Here is an 18,855-nt window from a genome sequence, read left to right as displayed (position 1 = left end):
TTTACCTGGTGTCTACGCAACATTAGACAGCGGCTAGTCAGACATGCAGTTCCTATTTAGGCCCCTAACTGCCACTGATTTTAGTACGAATTACGTGCCTAAATACTTTTATTTATCTTGGTGTTGATGCCTTGTGAGCACGACTTTATAGTAAATGTAACAATTTCACTATAAAATTATCCTTTCCCTCTGTTGGCTACATCACTTATTGTCTTTGCTCATGTGCTAAGTTTCGAAGCTTCTAAGACAGGGGTTGCAGCCCCCAGCATGTGTGCCAGAGCATGGCAGGTGAGGCCATTTTACTCAGCATGCCACAGCCATCCCAGGCTCTGGGCAGCTACCACCGGCCACGGAGTCCAAGCTGCTTGCAGCAGGACACTGCAAGCCCTAATGCAAGCAGCCCAACTCCATGACAGGCAGCAGCAGTCCAGAGCTCAGGCCAAATGTGGCAGGCAGCTGGGAGGCTGCAACCAGTGCACTGGGACCTGGCCCAACTCCGTGACCAGTGGCAGCTGCACACATGCCTCAGGTCGCAGGTCAGGGAAGGTGCCTGGGGCAGTGCAACAGCAGGCCGTTCTCCACTGTGTGCCTAAAGGTGTGTGTGCAGCTGCCTCTGGCACAGAGCCCAGGCTGCTCACAGCAGGTGGCAGGCAGGCTGGAAGCAGCTATACCAGGGTTCAGAAACATGGCCTGCTTCTGTGGTGGTGGCACCTGCACATCCACCTCAAGATGCACTGCAGGGAAGGGGCTGTGGCTCTGGACCCTGGTGTAGGCTTGCAGCTGCTCTGGGGTCTGCAGCCCTGGCCTGACTTATTGCCATCAGCGGCTGCATGCATGCTGCACTGCCATGGCAAAAATTGGGCCCCTTGTGGCTCCCCTACCATCTGCCCCTGGCATGCCAACATCTTCAAAAATGTTTTCAACCCCTGTTCGAGGAGCAGCTAGTAGCTCCCTTTTTATTTCATAGGCTTACAGTGCTTTGTCTGATCTTGTGATTGCTCTTTCGATTGATTCATTATTGTTAAAGCAGGAAGGGAGTATGATGATCCTTTAAAGCAAGAAAGGGACCATGATGATCCAGGTGTTAGAAATGGAGTATTGTTAGAAATGCACAGTTTGCATCTCGCACCTGATAAGCAAAAAACACTGCCAAGGACTTTTTTTTCTTGGCCAGCCTTGCCACAGCTCTTCTTATACTAAATCACAGACTCTCCCCCAGCCTCCCCCTAGCCTTTCTCATGCAGATTACAGAAGCTGGAATTCAACTGACTGTGTCCTTGAAAGGGGGGGGGGGTTAAACTCTTGGTGACCTAAAGAACTTTCTGAGCATGTGCAATTAGCTGATGCATATTTACTTCTCCGCCCTGCATACTTAAGTAGTTAATTATAATGTACATGCGATGAATGTAGTGATGTAACCACATATATGTTTGTATGAAACGGAAATGAGCTGTAAGAGTTCCTGTTTCTGCACACGTGCCCAGGAGGAAGAAGATAAATACAGCTTGCAAAAATTCCGTGGGGGATTCAGGGTAATCTGAGTCTTTGACTCTGCTCTGACCCTATTTGCAAATACACCTTTTGTGCTGCTAAATGAGTGTGTGTCTGTGATTTTGGTGGCCTCCAAGAAACGGACCGCAATTTTTTGCAACGCAGGGGTGGGCAAAATATGGGCCGCAGGCCAGGTCTTTGTCTGGCTTGCAGAGAGGGTCTCTTGATTTCCTGGCCCAGGCACAGTGCAGCCGTGGCACGTCCTGCCACCCCCTGAACACACAGCAGGGCTGGGGCACTCCGCAGCTGGACTGCCTTTCTAGGCAGACCAGGCGGCAAGCAGGTCCTTACGACTGCTGCCACCGCCAGCCTCAGCCCCACTGTATTGGTGGGGACCTGTTGCACAGCTCTGACCCCAGGCGGCCTGCGCTTGCTCGAGGCTTACCTGCCCAGGCACAGCAGCTGTTGCCCCTGACAGAAGCTATTTGCTCAGCATGGGGTAAAAGAGGCCCCTCTTCCTCGCTCTGCTGGCAGCTCCCTGCTGTACTTGCCCTGACCCCATGCGTCTGCTCTGTGCTGTCCCTGCTGCCTTGCAAGGCAGCCCAAAAGCTGTGGTGATAGCAGTGTAGATGCAACGCAGCCCCATATGCAGAAAGCTGGCTGCCACTACGACAGGGTCTTTAATTTGCTTTTCAGGGATACATTAGTCTGTATACTCCAGGCAAAGCAGTTGAGGTTATGGCAGGCAAGGAAGGATGTGGGCAAGGCTTGGAAGCATGCCCACATTTGTATACTCTTGCCTCCTGGAGAGATGCTTTCTGCATAAATATAACAATTAGAAAATCCAGTCATTGAAGATTTTAAGAGAATGCAAAACTAATTATAATACAGAGAATAATGGTGTCAGTTTTGCTTTTGCATGTGCAGGGATCTCTGTTGGCTAAATGTACCATAATCTATTTCTATCCTTTCATTAACAGTCAGCAAAAACCCAGTTCTCTACAGATTTAAGTATAGCAATAACTGTTAAGTGCCAGATCCCAAGCACTCTGAAATCCTTAAAAAGAACTTCACTAACTTCAATTGGTGTTTGGCTCCTGAAAATTTAATAGTGCCTTTGTAATTTTTTTCATATAAATCCAGGGGAAAGACACTGGCTTAATACTGTGGATCATCAAGCATATGATCAGCTTTTAACAAATCGTAAAAACCTGCAACATTTCCTCATCTTGTTCACTTTTTTTTACTCTACACAGAGAAATCCCTTCTTTCATAGTACAGCAACGAAGAGATTGTTAGGTCAAATTTAGCTCAAAATGTATGGCTAGATTTTGTAAATATAGGTCTTTGCATAACCTAAAACCAAGAGAAATGTTTCCCTGACTTTATGTATTAGTTTCGAATTAGTAAGCTGTAAAAAGAAAATGAAGGCAAACATTTCCTTTGGTATGTTTAAATTCCACAGTCAGTAGCTTGGTGCTTGTGAAAACCAGAAAGTGACATGGATGGGACCATATCAACTCCTGCTGAAATCAATGGCAACATTTCCAGCCACGTCGAGGCAGGAGAGCTTATTCAAAATTACATCTATATGATGTTTTTTATCTCTCTCTCTCCCTCCCACCTCCAAGTACTTTAAAGAGGAAGACAGGAATCCTTTAATTTTGCCAATGTGGAAATGGAGAAAGGGATAAAGGTAAAGTGGTTCTATTGACTTGCAGAAAAACTCTGACAGAATCTGAAATGGAACCCAGCTCTCCTGATACCCAGGTCCATGTTTCACTACTGACTTTCTTACCTCCAATTATTGTATTTCAATTAATCAATTCATATTTCAGAACTGCCAGTAACAAATGGGAAGAAAGTTAAATCATTACCATTATTTTGGCTTTTATAATCTAGACTGTTGTTTATGACAGAGGATCTTTAAAAAAAATATTTGTATCTGGACAGTGACTTTTTAATCAAGGGATATTCATTCCACATCGGGGGGTAGCATGGCAGGGTTTAAACTGCTTTCTTTAAACTAATTCTGCCCATGACCATCATGCAGATAAAATATCATCTTGTTTTCCTGTGGTTCTTTGTTCACCAGGCACTTTTGGCTTCTGTATCTGGATTGGATTAGAGGCTGTAACCATGCTAAAAGAGGCAGGGGACAGTCACCAGTGCACTGCTCCACCCTCCTCCAATCCAAATCACCTGTCACATTTTCCAGTCCAGCATTCATACATCCAGCTGTCACAAGGTCATCAATGTTAGCTTAAATCAAATACCCTTTGCCTTGAGGTCCCATGATGAAAAATTTATGGAGTCCTGGATATGATACAGGTTTTACAGCTGAAATCCTTCAGGTCCCTCTGACCTACTGAAAAAGGACTTTATTTTATTGTAATTCCCAAATGTTCATTTCTCCGTGTGCATTTTTACTACGGAATGTGTGTATTGCTTCCAGCAGTGTGTTTTATATTACCTGGAAGAACAGAAAAGCACTAATGGGAGGAAACAACTTGATTCTTATTTCTAATACAACATAAAGCAGAACTTCCAAATGATACCAGGGCTACTTCTCAACCAAAGCCAACCCATTTACTTTGGAACCCCTGGGTTAGCTCCTTGCTCCATTAAATCCATTTTACACCTCTGGTGGTATTACAGCAGTGTAAAAAACAGCATAACAGAATGAAAACTCAGGCTTGCAGTCTCTTCAGGTCACAAACTATGCAAGCTGCTTGGTCTGTGGGTTATACCTATCCCAAACAGCATCATCCATTATCATTTGTCATTAGTCCGTCTTTTCTGTTTAAGATACACCTGGGATATTTGTTCCCCTGAAAAAATTAAGTCTCTTTTCCAAAGAGGTTCCAATGAAACTTCCATCATGTTAGCTGTTTATTCACAGAGGGCACAGAAAATAGCCTGGACCAGGTCCCAGTTTTGTTTCCCAGGAAAACTATTTTTAGGAAACCTCTCTGGTCCTTCAGAAGCATGGACATTGTTTTTGGGTTTGTTTGTTTTTTTTTTTATTGTTGTGTTTCATTTCTAACCCTCACCTTGACTGTGAAGTCTGCAGTGAGAGGCCCAGATATTCTGAGTATCTCCTTGTCTGGAAACTTCTGAAAGTTGATGCTAGAATTATCCACAAAGAAAGAGCCCGTAGAGCTGAGGCTGTTTTCACCCTTCACACCTTGAAGAGTCTTGGTTTCCAAATCTGGCAAACACAAACAAGTTAACAAGAGACTAGAAGTGCTCTACTGTTTCACACAGAGCAGCCATATGCATAAAAATTAGAAATAACATTATCAGAATGACAGAATGTAAGAAAGGAAAACATGAAGTAATGACAAGAGCTGAGAGGTTTCCCATCCCCGTACATATTCCTTTTCATTTTTCTATCCCTGCAACCTGTTTTACCTAACACGTTCAACACTTAACACCTCTCGGCTCTGTCCCTATACACCAACCCACCTACTCACTCACAGGACACTGCTCTTGCTCTCTTCTCTAGCCTTATCAAGCACATTCACTCTCAGGCTTTCTAATGTGTGCAGCCCTGTATGCAATAAATCATGCTCTTTTGTGGAAGGAGGGAGTCATTCTGTGCTTTTTAGTGTTAGTTGTGCTGACTTCTGGTTTTGCTTTTAGAGTTAAAGGGAGGTAAAGGAGGTATACCACTAAACATGACAAACTAGGTGGGCCACTGTTACAGGGAGGTCCAATTTTGTAAGGACTTGGGAGAAGCCAGGCCTGTTTTAGGCAAGGGTGGTTAGCAGATGAGAAAGAAGTGCAGGGCTCCAGCTACAAGATAAGAGAAGAGAGAGCGGGCAGGTAGGCTGTGAAGGAACAGTTCTGCCATTGGTGGTAACTAGGGTGACACTAGCCCACTGCTCCCTCCCCTCATTCACTACCCCAGGGTGAGGAAAAGGCAGAGGTTTTTCAGTTATTGCTTTGGGGACTGACATTCTTTTATGCTTAGGAATAAATCTTGTTGATGAGGTTATGAACAGAACCAGAGAGTGGCTTACAGCTATTACCCAGATATGAGAGACCAGCATACAGCTACTGCCTGCCACCCATTAATTGAAATCAGTTTGTCCAGCAAAGAAAAAGGAAACATATATAAAATATTAACTAAAGTGTCTGCAAAGAGTCCAAGAAGGAGACTCTAATGGGAAACTGTAATAGGGACAACTAAACTCTTTCTGCCTGTTTATCTCTAAAATTGTGCCCAAAGATCCCAAGTGTATCCCGATTCAGGTACTGCTCTGTAGGGTTAATGACCTTATATTTATCAGAGGGTTATGAGAAGTCAGTAATCAAAAGGAAGGCCTGTTATGTCATCTAGTTTTGTCAGTGCCAGCTTACTCCCTGTAGTATATTTGATAGTGAACTCTTGTCACTATCAAACAGGGATAACAGGTTTCATCATGAAGGATCTCAAAGGGCTTCACAAACTTCTTTACAATGTTTAGGAATGCCTTCTCCCACCCAGAAATGAGCCAATATACAATGAGTCCCTAAGGAGAGTGGTACAGGATACTGAAAAACATATTCATGTGACAGTAACACATGTTCAGAGATGGCAAAGAGAAAAAAAGGCTGGACAAATAAGTTAATTCTTAAAAATTGTTGCAATTGGGTTGCTTTACAAGGTGGGCCACAGGAATGATCTTAAAACAGTAGCTGCTGAGTGTAGTGTATTAAGGAATCTCTCTGAATTCCTTGATTTTTGATGAGGTTAGTTTGTTTCTGACTTTGAGGCACAATCAGTTTGAAATTTTATTTCTGCTCATGACTCCATGTATGAAGTATAGGGAAGAAAAAAAAAAATCACCGTTTTAAAGAGTTGCTGTATATTGCAGTCAGACTCCTGCTGACTTCCCCTCCAACCAAATGTTCATGGGGAGAAATAAAAAACCCAAAGCTGAACTGCAGTTCACATATATAATCCTTCAATACATTAACAAAATATTTCATGGAGTTGTCTGAAACCAACATGAGATGCACTTGGATCCATTCATATCTATATAAAGCACGTGATCTGAATCTCAGTCTAGTGACTCAGCTATGGCCTGCTGATCCAGATCTTTCTTATTTTGGAATGTGATGTCTTGAGTGAAAAGTGTGCTCTGGCAGCCTTCTGCTTACTTCCACAGGTGCTCTTCTCACGAAAAAAGAAAATCTTCCCAGGCTGCCTTACAGGCTAATTTCATTGCAAACAGACTTACAAGATAATGTTTGCTAGTTTGTGATGGAGTGTGCGTGCAAGGAGAGAAGGCAGAGGGAAGGAAAGTGGGGAAGTTATTTACAGGGAAAGGAATAACCACCACCTTAGAGCAGGACAGGAATACACAAAGGGCCTATTAAAAATGAAGTATTTCAAAGTACTTCAGAAGATCTGAACTTTTAAGCAAAAGTTATGCATTTTTTCCTAGTTTATAACCTGTAATTTACTAAAGAGTCATACAAAGATTACGTGCCTACTGCTGTCTCAAGACATAGGATTGAAAAACCACACTTTCCATTGCACCAGGATGGAAGCATTTTCGTGAGAATGTCTGAAACGCAGAGAAGTTCTCAATTATTAATATTCTGTTAACCAGGAAATACAGGGGCTGTCTCAGTGGGTCTACACAGCTGGAAAACTGTCCCCATCCTTATTTTAAAAGGACTATAGGATGCTACAATACTTGTTTAAGGTGCTGCACCTTAAACTGCAGTGTTTGGAGATTACTACTAGAGAATGCTTCAGTATTTCTGACTGTAACAGCATTGACAGCAAGGAAGGAGAAAACTGCACCAAGCTTTAACATTTTCCATTGAGTTCCTATTCAGGACCAGTCAAAGCCACAGCCCCAACATTCTCCTGAATTCAGGGAATATTCTCTAACACCCTCCAAGTTAGACAGCACTGAAGAAGGGACAGGGAGAACGTAACAAGTGGGCATCCCCGAGCCGGTCTCAACGTAGGCCCACCCACTTGCTTCTGAGCAAACCATGCACCTACATTTCCTGCCGTGCCTTGATGTTCATCAGGCAGGAAGCTGCCCTTTACTTGCCCTGATGACAAGGGCTATGTACACAACTCTGACCTCCCTTTATCATGTTCCACATCTTGCAGATGTTCCATGGCCTAACATTTGCCCTTGTCATGTTCCTAATACACATACTGGGCCCCAAGCCACATCTCTGGGCCTACAACCCCCATCTCCTGGCTCCAAGCCCCATCCTCAGGCTCCAAGCCCCTCACTATAGGGCTAGGACTCCCAGGCCTGTCTCAGTGCACTCCATAAGTTAACCCTTATCCCTTCACCCAGGAGCTTCCTTAACAGCTCCCCAAAGCCCCACCCTGGTGGAGCTTAACTCTTGACTTGCTGGTGCAGCTTCAGACTCCACTGAGTCTGGGTACTATCTCAGGTTCCTCCACCTGGCCTGGGCCCTGCCTCAGTACTCATAGTGAGTCTGGGCTCCCCCTTTCTTGATTTTGCTACCCACCAGGGATGTGGGGACAGGGATTATCAGGGACCCCACCCACCTTTCACTGAGACAGTAACTGACCTGGCATTTCTGGGAGACTATCCCATCACAGACAGTCCCACCAGGCCACCCTTTCCTGGCAGGGTTCAATTTTCTGTTATACCCAGGACAAGGAGCCTCCTGACACCCCAATAGCTCCTCCCTTACCTCCAAGTTATGCTGAGCAGCAGCTCAGCTGGTGATGTCTCTTCAACTCTTAGCAGCAGACTGCTGCTTCAGGCCCATCCCTTATATAACAACTGGGCCCTATTCCCCAGTTAGGCCTAACTGAGGTAACAGCCAGCTGCAGGCTGCCTGCTTACTGCCCATGCCCCTGGGAGTAACAGAGCACAGGGTGCTCTGTTAGAGTGAGAAAAGGCCCTTTTCATGCCAGCAGATGTAGGATCAAAGTTAGTGGACTTGCATAACCAAATTCTGTCCTTAAGAGTTATACTGCCTCATGAGGAGCATGTGTACGTTCCTTTTTTTTTTTTTTTTTTTTTTCCCTTCTTGCTCTGTATATGTGCAGGACAGGGGAAGAGGGAGAGTTGTGTGTTTAACATATAAGCACTTTGGGGCTGATTTCAGCAGTAGGAAAGCCTATACTTTACCCTCCTCATTATCTTTGTATGTAGCTTTCTCTCCTTTTTTTTTTCTTCCTTCCCTCATCTTTCCTTACTTCTCTCTTCTTCTGTCTATCCCACATGAGAGAGCGCCAAAGGGAGCATGATCTGCCTGGCTAATTTTCTGCTGGGCCAGGCCAAGGTGCTGAACTGGAAAAGCTGCAGAAAATGGCTCACAAGGGCTGGCTCTGACAGCGCCCTCCAACTTTTCCACTTCTTGGGCCATGCATGTGTCACATTTGTCTTTGGACACCTCACTTTGCAACAAATTGTGACAAACTGTGGACTAGTCTGTGTCATGCTAGGTCACTGAGGGGGCATTCTGCAAGGTGGAAGATGCTCAGCTAATCCTAAATACGTAATCCCATGAAGGGCATAGGGGGGAAAGAGGTTTCAACCTCCAGTGATATTGTGTTTTTGCTGTTGACAAATATTTCATGCTTAGCCCCTGGGGGGACAGACACACATTCTTTGGCACTTTCACCTTTTTAATATTTTTATAATAAAGTTTTAAAAAATAAAAAGATAAGTCTTTCTAATTCTTCTTTCTCTCTCTCTTAAAACAGACATGCTTGGCATCCAGCTAGCCAGCAAAAATATAAACAAATAGAAACAGCTTAAGACTTATGGAAGGGTCTAAAGGTTTTGAACCTATGACCAAAAATATAAGTGCAAGTTCCACTGATGTCATGGGACTGGTGAGAGCATCTGAGGGCAGAATTTGTCCCCTGAGTTAAAACTGGTTATTTGAGAGAAAGAAACCATATGCCCCCTTTGTAAACAGTATGTGATGGGATAGGAAGCCTTCTCTAAACAAAAACAGAATGTGTCTTTTGTACTTACATAAGTGGTCTGGTCCTTTCAGCACAAGGCGAACATGCCTACTTCCATAGGGAACAGCAACCACCGTGTCATCCACTGGGGAAAAACACAAATGCCTGGAGTCAACAAGCAAGAAATCCCCACCTGTTTCCAAATAAGCATTGAAATAGCTGTTCATGGGAAAACTGCAAGTAAAACTTTACAAAAAAAAGAGTGAGAGAGACCAGTGAACCCTGACAAAAGGGAAAGGTCTTCCTTAAAATAACATTTGCACTCAGATCCCAACTTGCTGATTTCTTATTTACACTCTGCTCCTACCCAAGATTTCCAGTGTTTCAAGAACAACTGGCAGCTCTTTATTTCTCCTTGCCGCCAGTTCAAACACAGGACATCTTGCCCTTCCAAATGATTTTGGTTTGTATATCTGTCCTGAGTTAGGGAAGCATAAAACTGTTAGTATCTTCAAAGGAAAAAAGTTGAACTCCAGACCTCCCCATTCCTTTGCCTACGACATGATTCCTCCCCAGCTGAACCCCTAAAGGCCTTTCTTCTTCACTTTCTTTAGTCTCTCATGTGATCTCTCCTTCAGCTGAGGAAACTTTCCTCTTCCCACCTGAAGCCGACATGATCAAAGGTGAAAGGCACAATCGTATCATAGTGCAGTAATTGTTTTCATTTACTTGCTACTATCAAAAAGCCCTGGTACAACACAGGTCTGTTAAAAACTGTCCCGTAAACAGGTGCTTAGGGATGGAGCCTGTGCCACTGGAGTCTTAGGGAACATTGTCAACAGCTTTAATTAGGGCTGAACTGAATCTGTAAGAAGTGCCTGGCAATAGCCACTAATTCACCTTCACATGTAGGTTTATTTGCTGCTGTGACAGTTAGCTCAGTGACATTTAAGAGCCAACAATCTCAATAACATCTAGCTGCACTGCAGTGGGACATGGCTCCACATATTTGCTTCCTAGCTAAACAGCTGATTAACAGGAGTAATGGGGGTGGAGGGGGAAGCACTCAGTGTGCTTCTCCTTTCTCTGCTTTTTCACTACCCCTTCCTTATCCATCTAGAAGCTGAAAGTCAGAATCAAAGGGCACACACAGAAGTGACAATTTTCACCCAATCTGGCCACAGAAAGTGATCTAAATGCATTACCAAACACAAGTGCACAGCTGCAGACCATTTAAAACATGGCCAATTGGGTGAAAATCTGACCCCTCATTGCATGAGTTTTCAGATGAAGATCCTTCAAAATAGAATGTCTTCTATAACTTGCATCTGCACTGCCTCCCAGCTTGTTGCTGTTTTCAGAATGGGGTGGGAGGGAGTGGAGGGAACTTGGTCTGGGGTTTTTCAATCCCTGCTGGTGCGCGAGCAGGTATATTTGGAGTCCCCCTCCAAGGCGGGGGCTCCAATTCACCCACCCCAGTCTCCAGCACTAACTAGGGAGCCCCTTGACTAAGCTCCCTTTCCCCCTTCTGATTCTGAAAACAGGGACAGGCTGGGAGGGAGAAGGAGGCATTGCTAGGGGAAACTAACTGTATGCTCCCAGGCAGCAGGTGGTTTCACCTCCCCCTGGAACCACCAGTGAACTTCTGTTTGGTCAGGGCAGGGGGAAAAGTAGCAGGTCACTGTTGGTGCCTGCCACTTTAAGAGTCGAGCCAAGCAGCCAGCAGGTGCTTAATTGCAGCAGCCATTTTACATCCATGGTTGCCTATATAAACAGGACAGTTGCCTGCTGCCAGGCCAGGTAGTAACATTGCTTGGTTACTAAGTTGAATACTCCTTCCTGGAGGTAAGGGTAGGGGCTGTAGGGGATGGTTTGGAGGTGTCTGGGCATGACCTAAAACTGTACCCTGCCAGGAGTGGGTGGCCTGGTGGGGACTCTGTGGCATAGGCACTCCCAGGAAATGCCCAGCCGGTTACTACCCTGGTGAAAGGCAAGTAGGGGTGCCTTAACCCTAGCCCTTACCTTCAAGTAGGCCATATACCAACAGAGCAGGGTAGGCCAGGTAAGCTTCTAGAGGTGCCTGAGCCTGCTGGGGGAGTGACCCTACAGGGCCAGGTATGCTTCCAGGAGCACCTGAGCTAGGAATGGGGGACTCTGATTCCCTAAATGCAGGCAGGAGGTGAAAATCCACACAAGGCACTTGACTGGTCAATGCTGGGGCCAGGACTGGAAGGGACAGAAGGGCTAGGGGCCCACCCTGATGGGACCCCAAGCTTCTTTGCTTATCATGGGCATCCAACTGGCCTGAGATGGGAACTTCACCTTCCATAAGCCCTGGTCCTATGATTGGGGGCCACAGCTAATGGGTGAAGGGAACGGTTGAGCCAACTGCCTGAGATGCCATCTGATGCTTGGGCTGTGGTGTAGGGGTGGAACAGAGCTGCGGATAGCTCCCCAATATTGGGGTGTACAATGGACAGCCTCCTGCCTGAACTAAGAACCTAATTAATTAACAACAAGGCATGGTGGATGAGACAGGTAGGTGGTATGCCCAGAGGCAGATGAGGAAACTAGCTCTCTCGCTAGCCAGGGACTCCCACTTTGACACAGGGTGGCTGTTGTAACTTGGAATGCTTCCTGCAAAGTGATCTGAGTTGGTGGGAAGCTACACTTCTGTCTGTGCCCAAAAAGAAAAATAATGTTGTGCCCCTGAAAGCTAAAGTTTTGAAAGGAGAGGGTGTTCCCCTCTCCTCCCTAGAATTATTCCTATGACAAAGCTGCATGATTCCCACTACCTAAGAGCTGTTTAGCTTTGCTTGTTACCTTGACACATGAAAGCAACTCTGCCACTATAAATATTTTCTTTCATCTGAGGATCTTAACTGTGGACAGGATTTTTTTTTTTTTAAATAAGTTATTTTGGTATGGGGAGAACTCTACTGAAACTCAGCTGGGATCCTCAGATAGGGGAGCATTTCTCCTAAAATGAAGAGCAGTTAAACATTTAATAGGGTCACCTCAATTTTTGTCATTGTGATTAAGAGTCAACACCCTGTTGTAATGATTCGTACCTCTTTTAGAACCTGTGTTTCTGTTTCTCTGATTCAGGAAAATGAAAATCTATCTGTTCCTCCACAGTTTTATTTGGAGCCTTGAGGTTTTAAAAGTTCATCTGCTAGAATAGATGTCACGGCCTCATAATGACTTCCCATAAAGGAAAGCTTTGGGTGCCTCATAGCTAGCTTTATAAAGTTGGGAAGAGGTTGGTAGAGCCTTTAGAACTATCTGTGTCCACATTTGTGAACTTGGTTCACATTTTTTATCTTAAAGGTGTATGGACAGAAAATGTTGAAAATAGAAAGTCTCTGTTTAATCACAAGTAATGTAAAGTGCAAAGGGAAATATTCCATATTGGCTCTCAGTTGGCTCAACTTGGCCTTAATAAGCTTGCCCCAATGTCCCCCTCACTTGTTCTCTCATATAGCTGCCTGATAGATGGGCTATAAATCTCATCTGGTCCAGGCAAAAATTACTCACACCACAAAACCATTCCTTGTTTCAGCCTTGTATAAATTTCATCACATGAACAAAACTCTGACTAGGAGATGCAGCTTGCATTATGATTGGCTGGAATACAGCTAAAGAAAATGCTCTTCTTACAGAAAGCATTTGGGAGCTGCAAAGCCGTAATCAATTTAGGATTATCAGTGCTAGGAAAAAAATAGTAAGCTCCCTGCTGACATCCTAAATGATCTTTTATCAGCTGATGCCAGTGTGTTTGTCATAGTGTGTCAGATAAGTTGTGATCATGTGTATATGCATGGAAGAGGCAGGAGAGGGAAAGCTGAGGGCATGGGGGTGAGGGAGAGAAATTGCAATTACTTTCAGACTAGTTCAGACTACACTGCTGGTAATTCTGTTCAACCAAACTTTGAATAGCCGGACTCTGGTAACCACAACCCTCTGTTATCCAAAGTTCAAACACGTACCCTAGGATTTACTGAAACTATTGTCCTGAAGGGTTTCCAAACTTTGCAGGACAGAAGTATGGTCCAACAGCATTGGATATTTCCAATAGCACTGCTGTCCAGAACTTAAACTCTGTAATGCTGGCATTTCAGTCTTGCGGAGCTCCTAAGCTTTACAGAAGAGATGCTGTGAAGCCAGCTACTTTGGACAAACCCAGGAGCCTTTATCATTGGGGAAGTTAAAGTCTACAATCTCCTGAGCCTAATTTCAGTGCTCAAAATATGCTTTGGCAATGTCTCTGACTATTCAGAGCTCAAGCTTGAGGAGTCTCCTGAGAACTTTTAAACACTGAGGTGAAATAGTTAAAAAGCACTTGGTAATATAGCCAGCATGCATCTGTCTCTGGTATCATTCAAGATAACAAATACAAACTTTTGTTTCTACATGTAAATTCTTCTCTATCTTTTTTTTAACTAGAGAGAACTTCTTGTCTGTTCTCCTGTATAATAAAGAAGGATTTAAACTCTGACACTTTCTTAATCCAGATTTCTTTCTTACCATTATAATTCTAATGTTTAAAGAGCCCAAAAACAGAAGTATTTTTTGTTTTACTTCTGTTTTCTTTGTGAAAGGCCCATTCCTGTGACACATTATCTTGGTGCATTTTACATGTCTTAGAGGAGGTCAGGAAAGAGTTGCATTTTTAAAGAATATTACTGTTCCCTTAAAAATGATCTGTTTGTTATATTTGAAAAGTGGACCTCCTATGTGGATTATAATGACATACCTTGTTATTCGGAGGTTTTGACTCACTCTGTATGTTATGAACCTTGAAACTGCTCCATGAAATGTCAGTAGATCTTAACACTTCAGCACAATTGTGCTGTTTTAAAACAAGTCTTCAGTTTATATCCCATAAGTTTTAATGCATTTCACTTGCACCATTTAGTACCAAGGACATAACTCCTTATTCTTTAGTCTTCATGGAAATTCATAATAAAGTCCTTGTTACCGTGAAATATCCTGCAACATCTTGGCCCTTGTAAAGCTGCAGGAGTAAGATGGAAGGAAGATTTCCTGAGGTTATTGGTGATAAGAAGTAGACAAGTGTTTCCTCCATCTTTCCCAAGAAGAGAGATGTGAGTATAAGCAGGGGTGTGTCCAGTGACTCTTTCCCCCAGTTGCAGTCCCAAAGAGAAGAAATGTCCCAGAAAAGCTGGCCAATTGGCTGACCTCTTAAGCTGTCTGGACCTTGGGAACATCTGGACCTTGGGAATCATTACAACAGGGTGTTGACTCTTAATCACAATGACAAAAATTGAGGTGACCCTATTAAATGTTTAACTGCTCTTCATTTTAGGAGAAATGCTCCCCTATCTGAGGATCCCAGCTGAGTCTTCTCAAGGAGATGCATGAATCTATTGTTCATTTTACCCTGGCTTTCTGGGTGGAGAGTGACAGAGGGCTTTTGAAAGGGGCACAAGGAGGGATCTGTGAGTTGGCCCTGTCTTCATGTTGCAGGAGCATATGCCAAATTCACAAGGCAGCTCTATTTCTCCTGGCTTTAGGCTTGGTACAAAATGCTAACATAGTCCTACCATCAAGTCTTCTGTTTCTGGGCAGAGCCAGAAAACTAGTCCCAGCACTACTTGTCTAGTAGTAATACACTGGCATGGGGAACTGCAACTAACTTGGAAACATGACGTTACCCATATCGGAGTCAGGATACTGGGCCAGACAGACTCTTGCTTTGCATCCATATGGAATTCCAGTGTTCTAGGAGCTAAAATGGGTCATACCAAGATTATCTTCCTTTTAGATCACTGCCAGCAGCTCTGGCTTGGAACCCAGGCTATCAGCAGAATTTACCAGCCACTTAGGGAACAATTTGTCTGCTAACTGCTAATGAATGTAAACCAAACCCTAAGGGTTCAGTTTTGCAGGACAGTCACTATGGGCTCTTTGTGAAGGCAGTTATTACAAAAATATGATTTGTTCTCCTTGAATTCAGAGAGGTTAAAATCATTGAAACTCAGAGCCAAGAGCAAAGAATTGTGGTCAAATGAATGAGCTCTTTTTATACCAAAACATTTTTTTTTTTTTTATTTTATTTAATAGGAGAAAAGGGCATCAACACAGGTGTTTCTTCTGTTATAATAATGTGGGAGAGAAGTCTGAGATGCATCTCGTACCCTGCTGTATTTCTATTTTTGATGCCTTTGGGAGAGAGATACCATCTCAATAAATACTGAGGAAGTTGTTTCCGTTGCAAGTGCTAACTGTTTTAAAGCTCTGTGATCTTATTTCCCTTTTGACATCTGCTTCCCCTATACCCTTACATGGTATAAACAGTGTGGAGAACATTTGCCTTTTTTGTTTGTATCCAGGTCTGAATTCAATGTGATGAGCTCAACAGCATGTTTGGGAGAGTTTAGAAAATGTTTATTTTTTCAAGTAACTTTTGGTTAAATGCAAGAAAAAAACAAATCATTGTCCAGACTCCTGCAGCAGTGTTAAGAATGGAAATTTGTGTTTTTGAAAATGTTGCTAGTTTACGTTGGGGAAATGAAATCACATGTGTGCCTACTAGACACTAGATTGATGTTTAACTACCTGTTCCACATATGCTGCTTCTGATTCTTCCTTTCTTCCATGGTAACATGGCTCAAGAGGGTTTTTATTAATGTCCTCATACCTTCTTATTGGGGACACAGAGAAAGAAGCATAAAGAAGGAAATACAGGTTTGTTAGGAGAAGGTGGGTTTTTTGTTTTGTTTTTGTTTTTAATGCAATGACCTGCAATTAAAATGGTAGTTGCCAAAAGTAACCCCTCATTCCAGAAAACAACGCAGGCCCCAATCCCAGGAATATTTAAGGACATATTTAATTTTACCCTTGGGAGTAAAAGCGACCCCCCCCCCCCCACTATGAAGGTCAGTGGAGCTACACACATACATAATGTTATATAGGCCTGTACTGAAGCTTTCAGGGCCAAAACTTAAGATATTAGAATCCAGTATGCCTGTCTGGAGGCAGAACTGATCTCTTATCTGGGACCTGACTAACAAAGAGAACATCCATATGGCATTTATCAGGTTTAGTCTACAAACAAAGCCCAGCCAGTGTAATTATGTGAAATCATCACACTCCCTGGCCAATGTAGCTCAGCCAGCAAAACTTCTGATCTGGATATGCATGTGTGGAGAGAAGAGAATGTCTGTTGGCTTAGCTAATGTAGCCTGAGGAGGCAGTGTAACTATGCTGGCAGAAAAACTCTTCTACCAGTAGGTCTCTCTTATAGCCAACACAGCTATAGCAGCCGATGCTCCAGAACTGGGACACCTCTCTGTCACACGATGGACATATTTGAATGATACAGACAGAGAAGTATTTGAACAAGTCTCAGCTCTCATTGCAATTCTATATATTTTCTAATGATATCTCTCCAAGGACACTACATAGCTATCTTTTTAGCTACCATTTGAAGATTGCCTTTGTCATCTCCAGTCACAGATCTGTTTGTAAGAGGTAGCATTCAAATTCATTGCCTACAGGGGACAACATTCCACATTTTAAAAGTATTTATATCCCTACATCTGGAAATAGGCATCGAGTATAGGAGTTGGCAATGTTTTTTTGTTTTGTTTTGTTTTGTTTTTTTTTAACAGACAGCTAGAATGACCCTAGTCGGACAGACCCCAGGACCAGGCCACCTCTACTGCTTCTTTCTGCTGGCCAGCTGCAGCATGGAGTAGAGAGAGCTCCCTTTCCACTAAAGCCTCCGATGGCTGGCTTTCACATGGTGTGGACAACTCCCCACTACTAAATGCTGCCAAAGCCAGGGCTCTGCAGGCTGGATCTAGTGGCATTTTCAAAAGGTTCTCAGTAACCATCTCCTTTTCAAAATCTTACTAGAGACTCACTTGCATATTTATGTTCCTAAAAAGTTTTGCAAGTTTATCCCATCAGCTTTAGCCATCATAACTGTTGACTGAGGGCTGTGCAACCTGTACTGGTACTGAACAAAGTAAAAAAGAGTTTGTGGGGATTCATTTTTAAACCCAGAATGAATTTCAGCTGAAACATGATACTTGCTGCCTACAACCCAGTAGGCAAGCTTCGTTTGTGCAAACTCTCATTGGAAGCAAACCTTCAGCGCACATACACTGATATTTGGCATAAAGCAAATTTAAAATGTCATGTTTGTTTGTTCAAAATCCCCACTGTGCAGGGAGTTACGTGCGTCATCCAATAGGAAACAGAAACAACACTATGTGACATACGCAACCAAGCAACACAGGACCATGATGAAATTCAAAGGTCAGTTACTGGCAATGAGGAATGGATGAGCAATTCATAGTCTAATGTTTTAACCATAATTGTCCCACCCCAATTGCTTGTTATACCCATCTGCTGTCTCTTGTTTTTATAAGATCTCTTTTACAGACGGGGCCTACATTTTAGTTCTGCAACAGTGCCCTGATCCTTCACAGGGGTCTTTTTGTGTTGCACTGATGCAAAGAAATAATATTTAAAATGAATTATTCATATCAGAAAATAATTTGTAAAGAAAGCTAGAAAGGGTTTTAGATTACAAGCATATCTAAGAATTTCTCCATCTGCTTGCAAACATTTCAGAAAGAGTTAAAAGGAGTGGAGGTGGAGAAGTTAGATTTACTTCCTCTATCCTTTGTTATGAATGATTCCCACAGTTCTACCTCAGCAATGCAAACACCTTCCTCAGATTATTCCTCTCCTTCCGCCCCACAAAAAAAATGTCTTTGCCTTCTGTCCCTCCCACCTCTACTAGCACATTAAGATTCAGAAGTTCACCATGCTAATTACTGCAGTGTGTGGTGTTCTGTATTCAACGAGTTGTTCTGACAGAGCAGAGATGATTCTATAAACAAACCCCTGTCAATATTCCTCACAGAAACCAAATGCAAATATATCGGTCAGACCCCAGCTCCATGGGGTGGCAAATGACTGGGAAGATGATGGTCCAGTTGCTCATGGATCCTGGTACTCATTAGCAAAGCAGACAGAGCAAACACCAGCACACATTGCTTGCGACAGTTTTATTCAGAATGGAGGCAGCTTCAGGCAAAGGTCCCAAAAAACAATAAACCAGGGACATTCCCTGAACAACAGTTCTTTTCAACATTTATACACCTTGGTTCATACATATTGACATTTATTCCACCCTTGTCTCTCCTTTGGTTCCACCCATTTCTCCTCCTAGCTCAAGCTCCATCTCTGTTTACTGTTTGCTTCCTTATGCATGTGCTCTTAGTAGAGAGGCATGTAGATGGATGAAATGCATAAGACTTTGACCCCTACCTTCTTTTGGTCACTTGTGATTTCTTGCTGATTTTTCTTGCTGACTTCCCCATCTCCAAGGCTGTATTTCTGCTTTTGTCTCCTGACACTAGTTGGTGGGCTCTTCTATTTTTACTTAACGCATCATGCACTTTGCACCCTAA

At 43.4% G+C, this 18,855-nt stretch overlaps 1 protein-coding gene across 4 annotated transcripts in view; it reads right to left on the bottom strand.

The window, feature by feature from the left end:
- Positions 1-18,855, bottom strand: part of ADAMTSL1 (ADAMTS like 1) — an 872,699-nt gene that overhangs the window by 194,686 nt on the left and 659,158 nt on the right. For all 4 annotated transcript variants that reach the window (XM_090038771.1, XM_090038775.1, XM_090038773.1 and 1 more), the window contains 2 exons: positions 9,474-9,548; positions 4,545-4,702 (listed from right to left, as the gene is read on the bottom strand). In XM_090038771.1, the coding sequence (XP_089894897.1) occupies positions 4,545-4,702; positions 9,474-9,548 (233 nt within the window). The remainder of the gene's footprint in view (positions 1-4,544; positions 4,703-9,473; positions 9,549-18,855) is intronic.

This window comes from Crocodylus siamensis, chromosome 3 (assembly GCF_052110815.1).
Source record: "Crocodylus siamensis isolate JL-2025a chromosome 3, ASM5211081v1, whole genome shotgun sequence".
Taxonomy (NCBI): Eukaryota; Metazoa; Chordata; order Crocodylia; family Crocodylidae; genus Crocodylus; species Crocodylus siamensis.
This window is presented reverse-complemented; position numbering and strand designations above follow the sequence as displayed.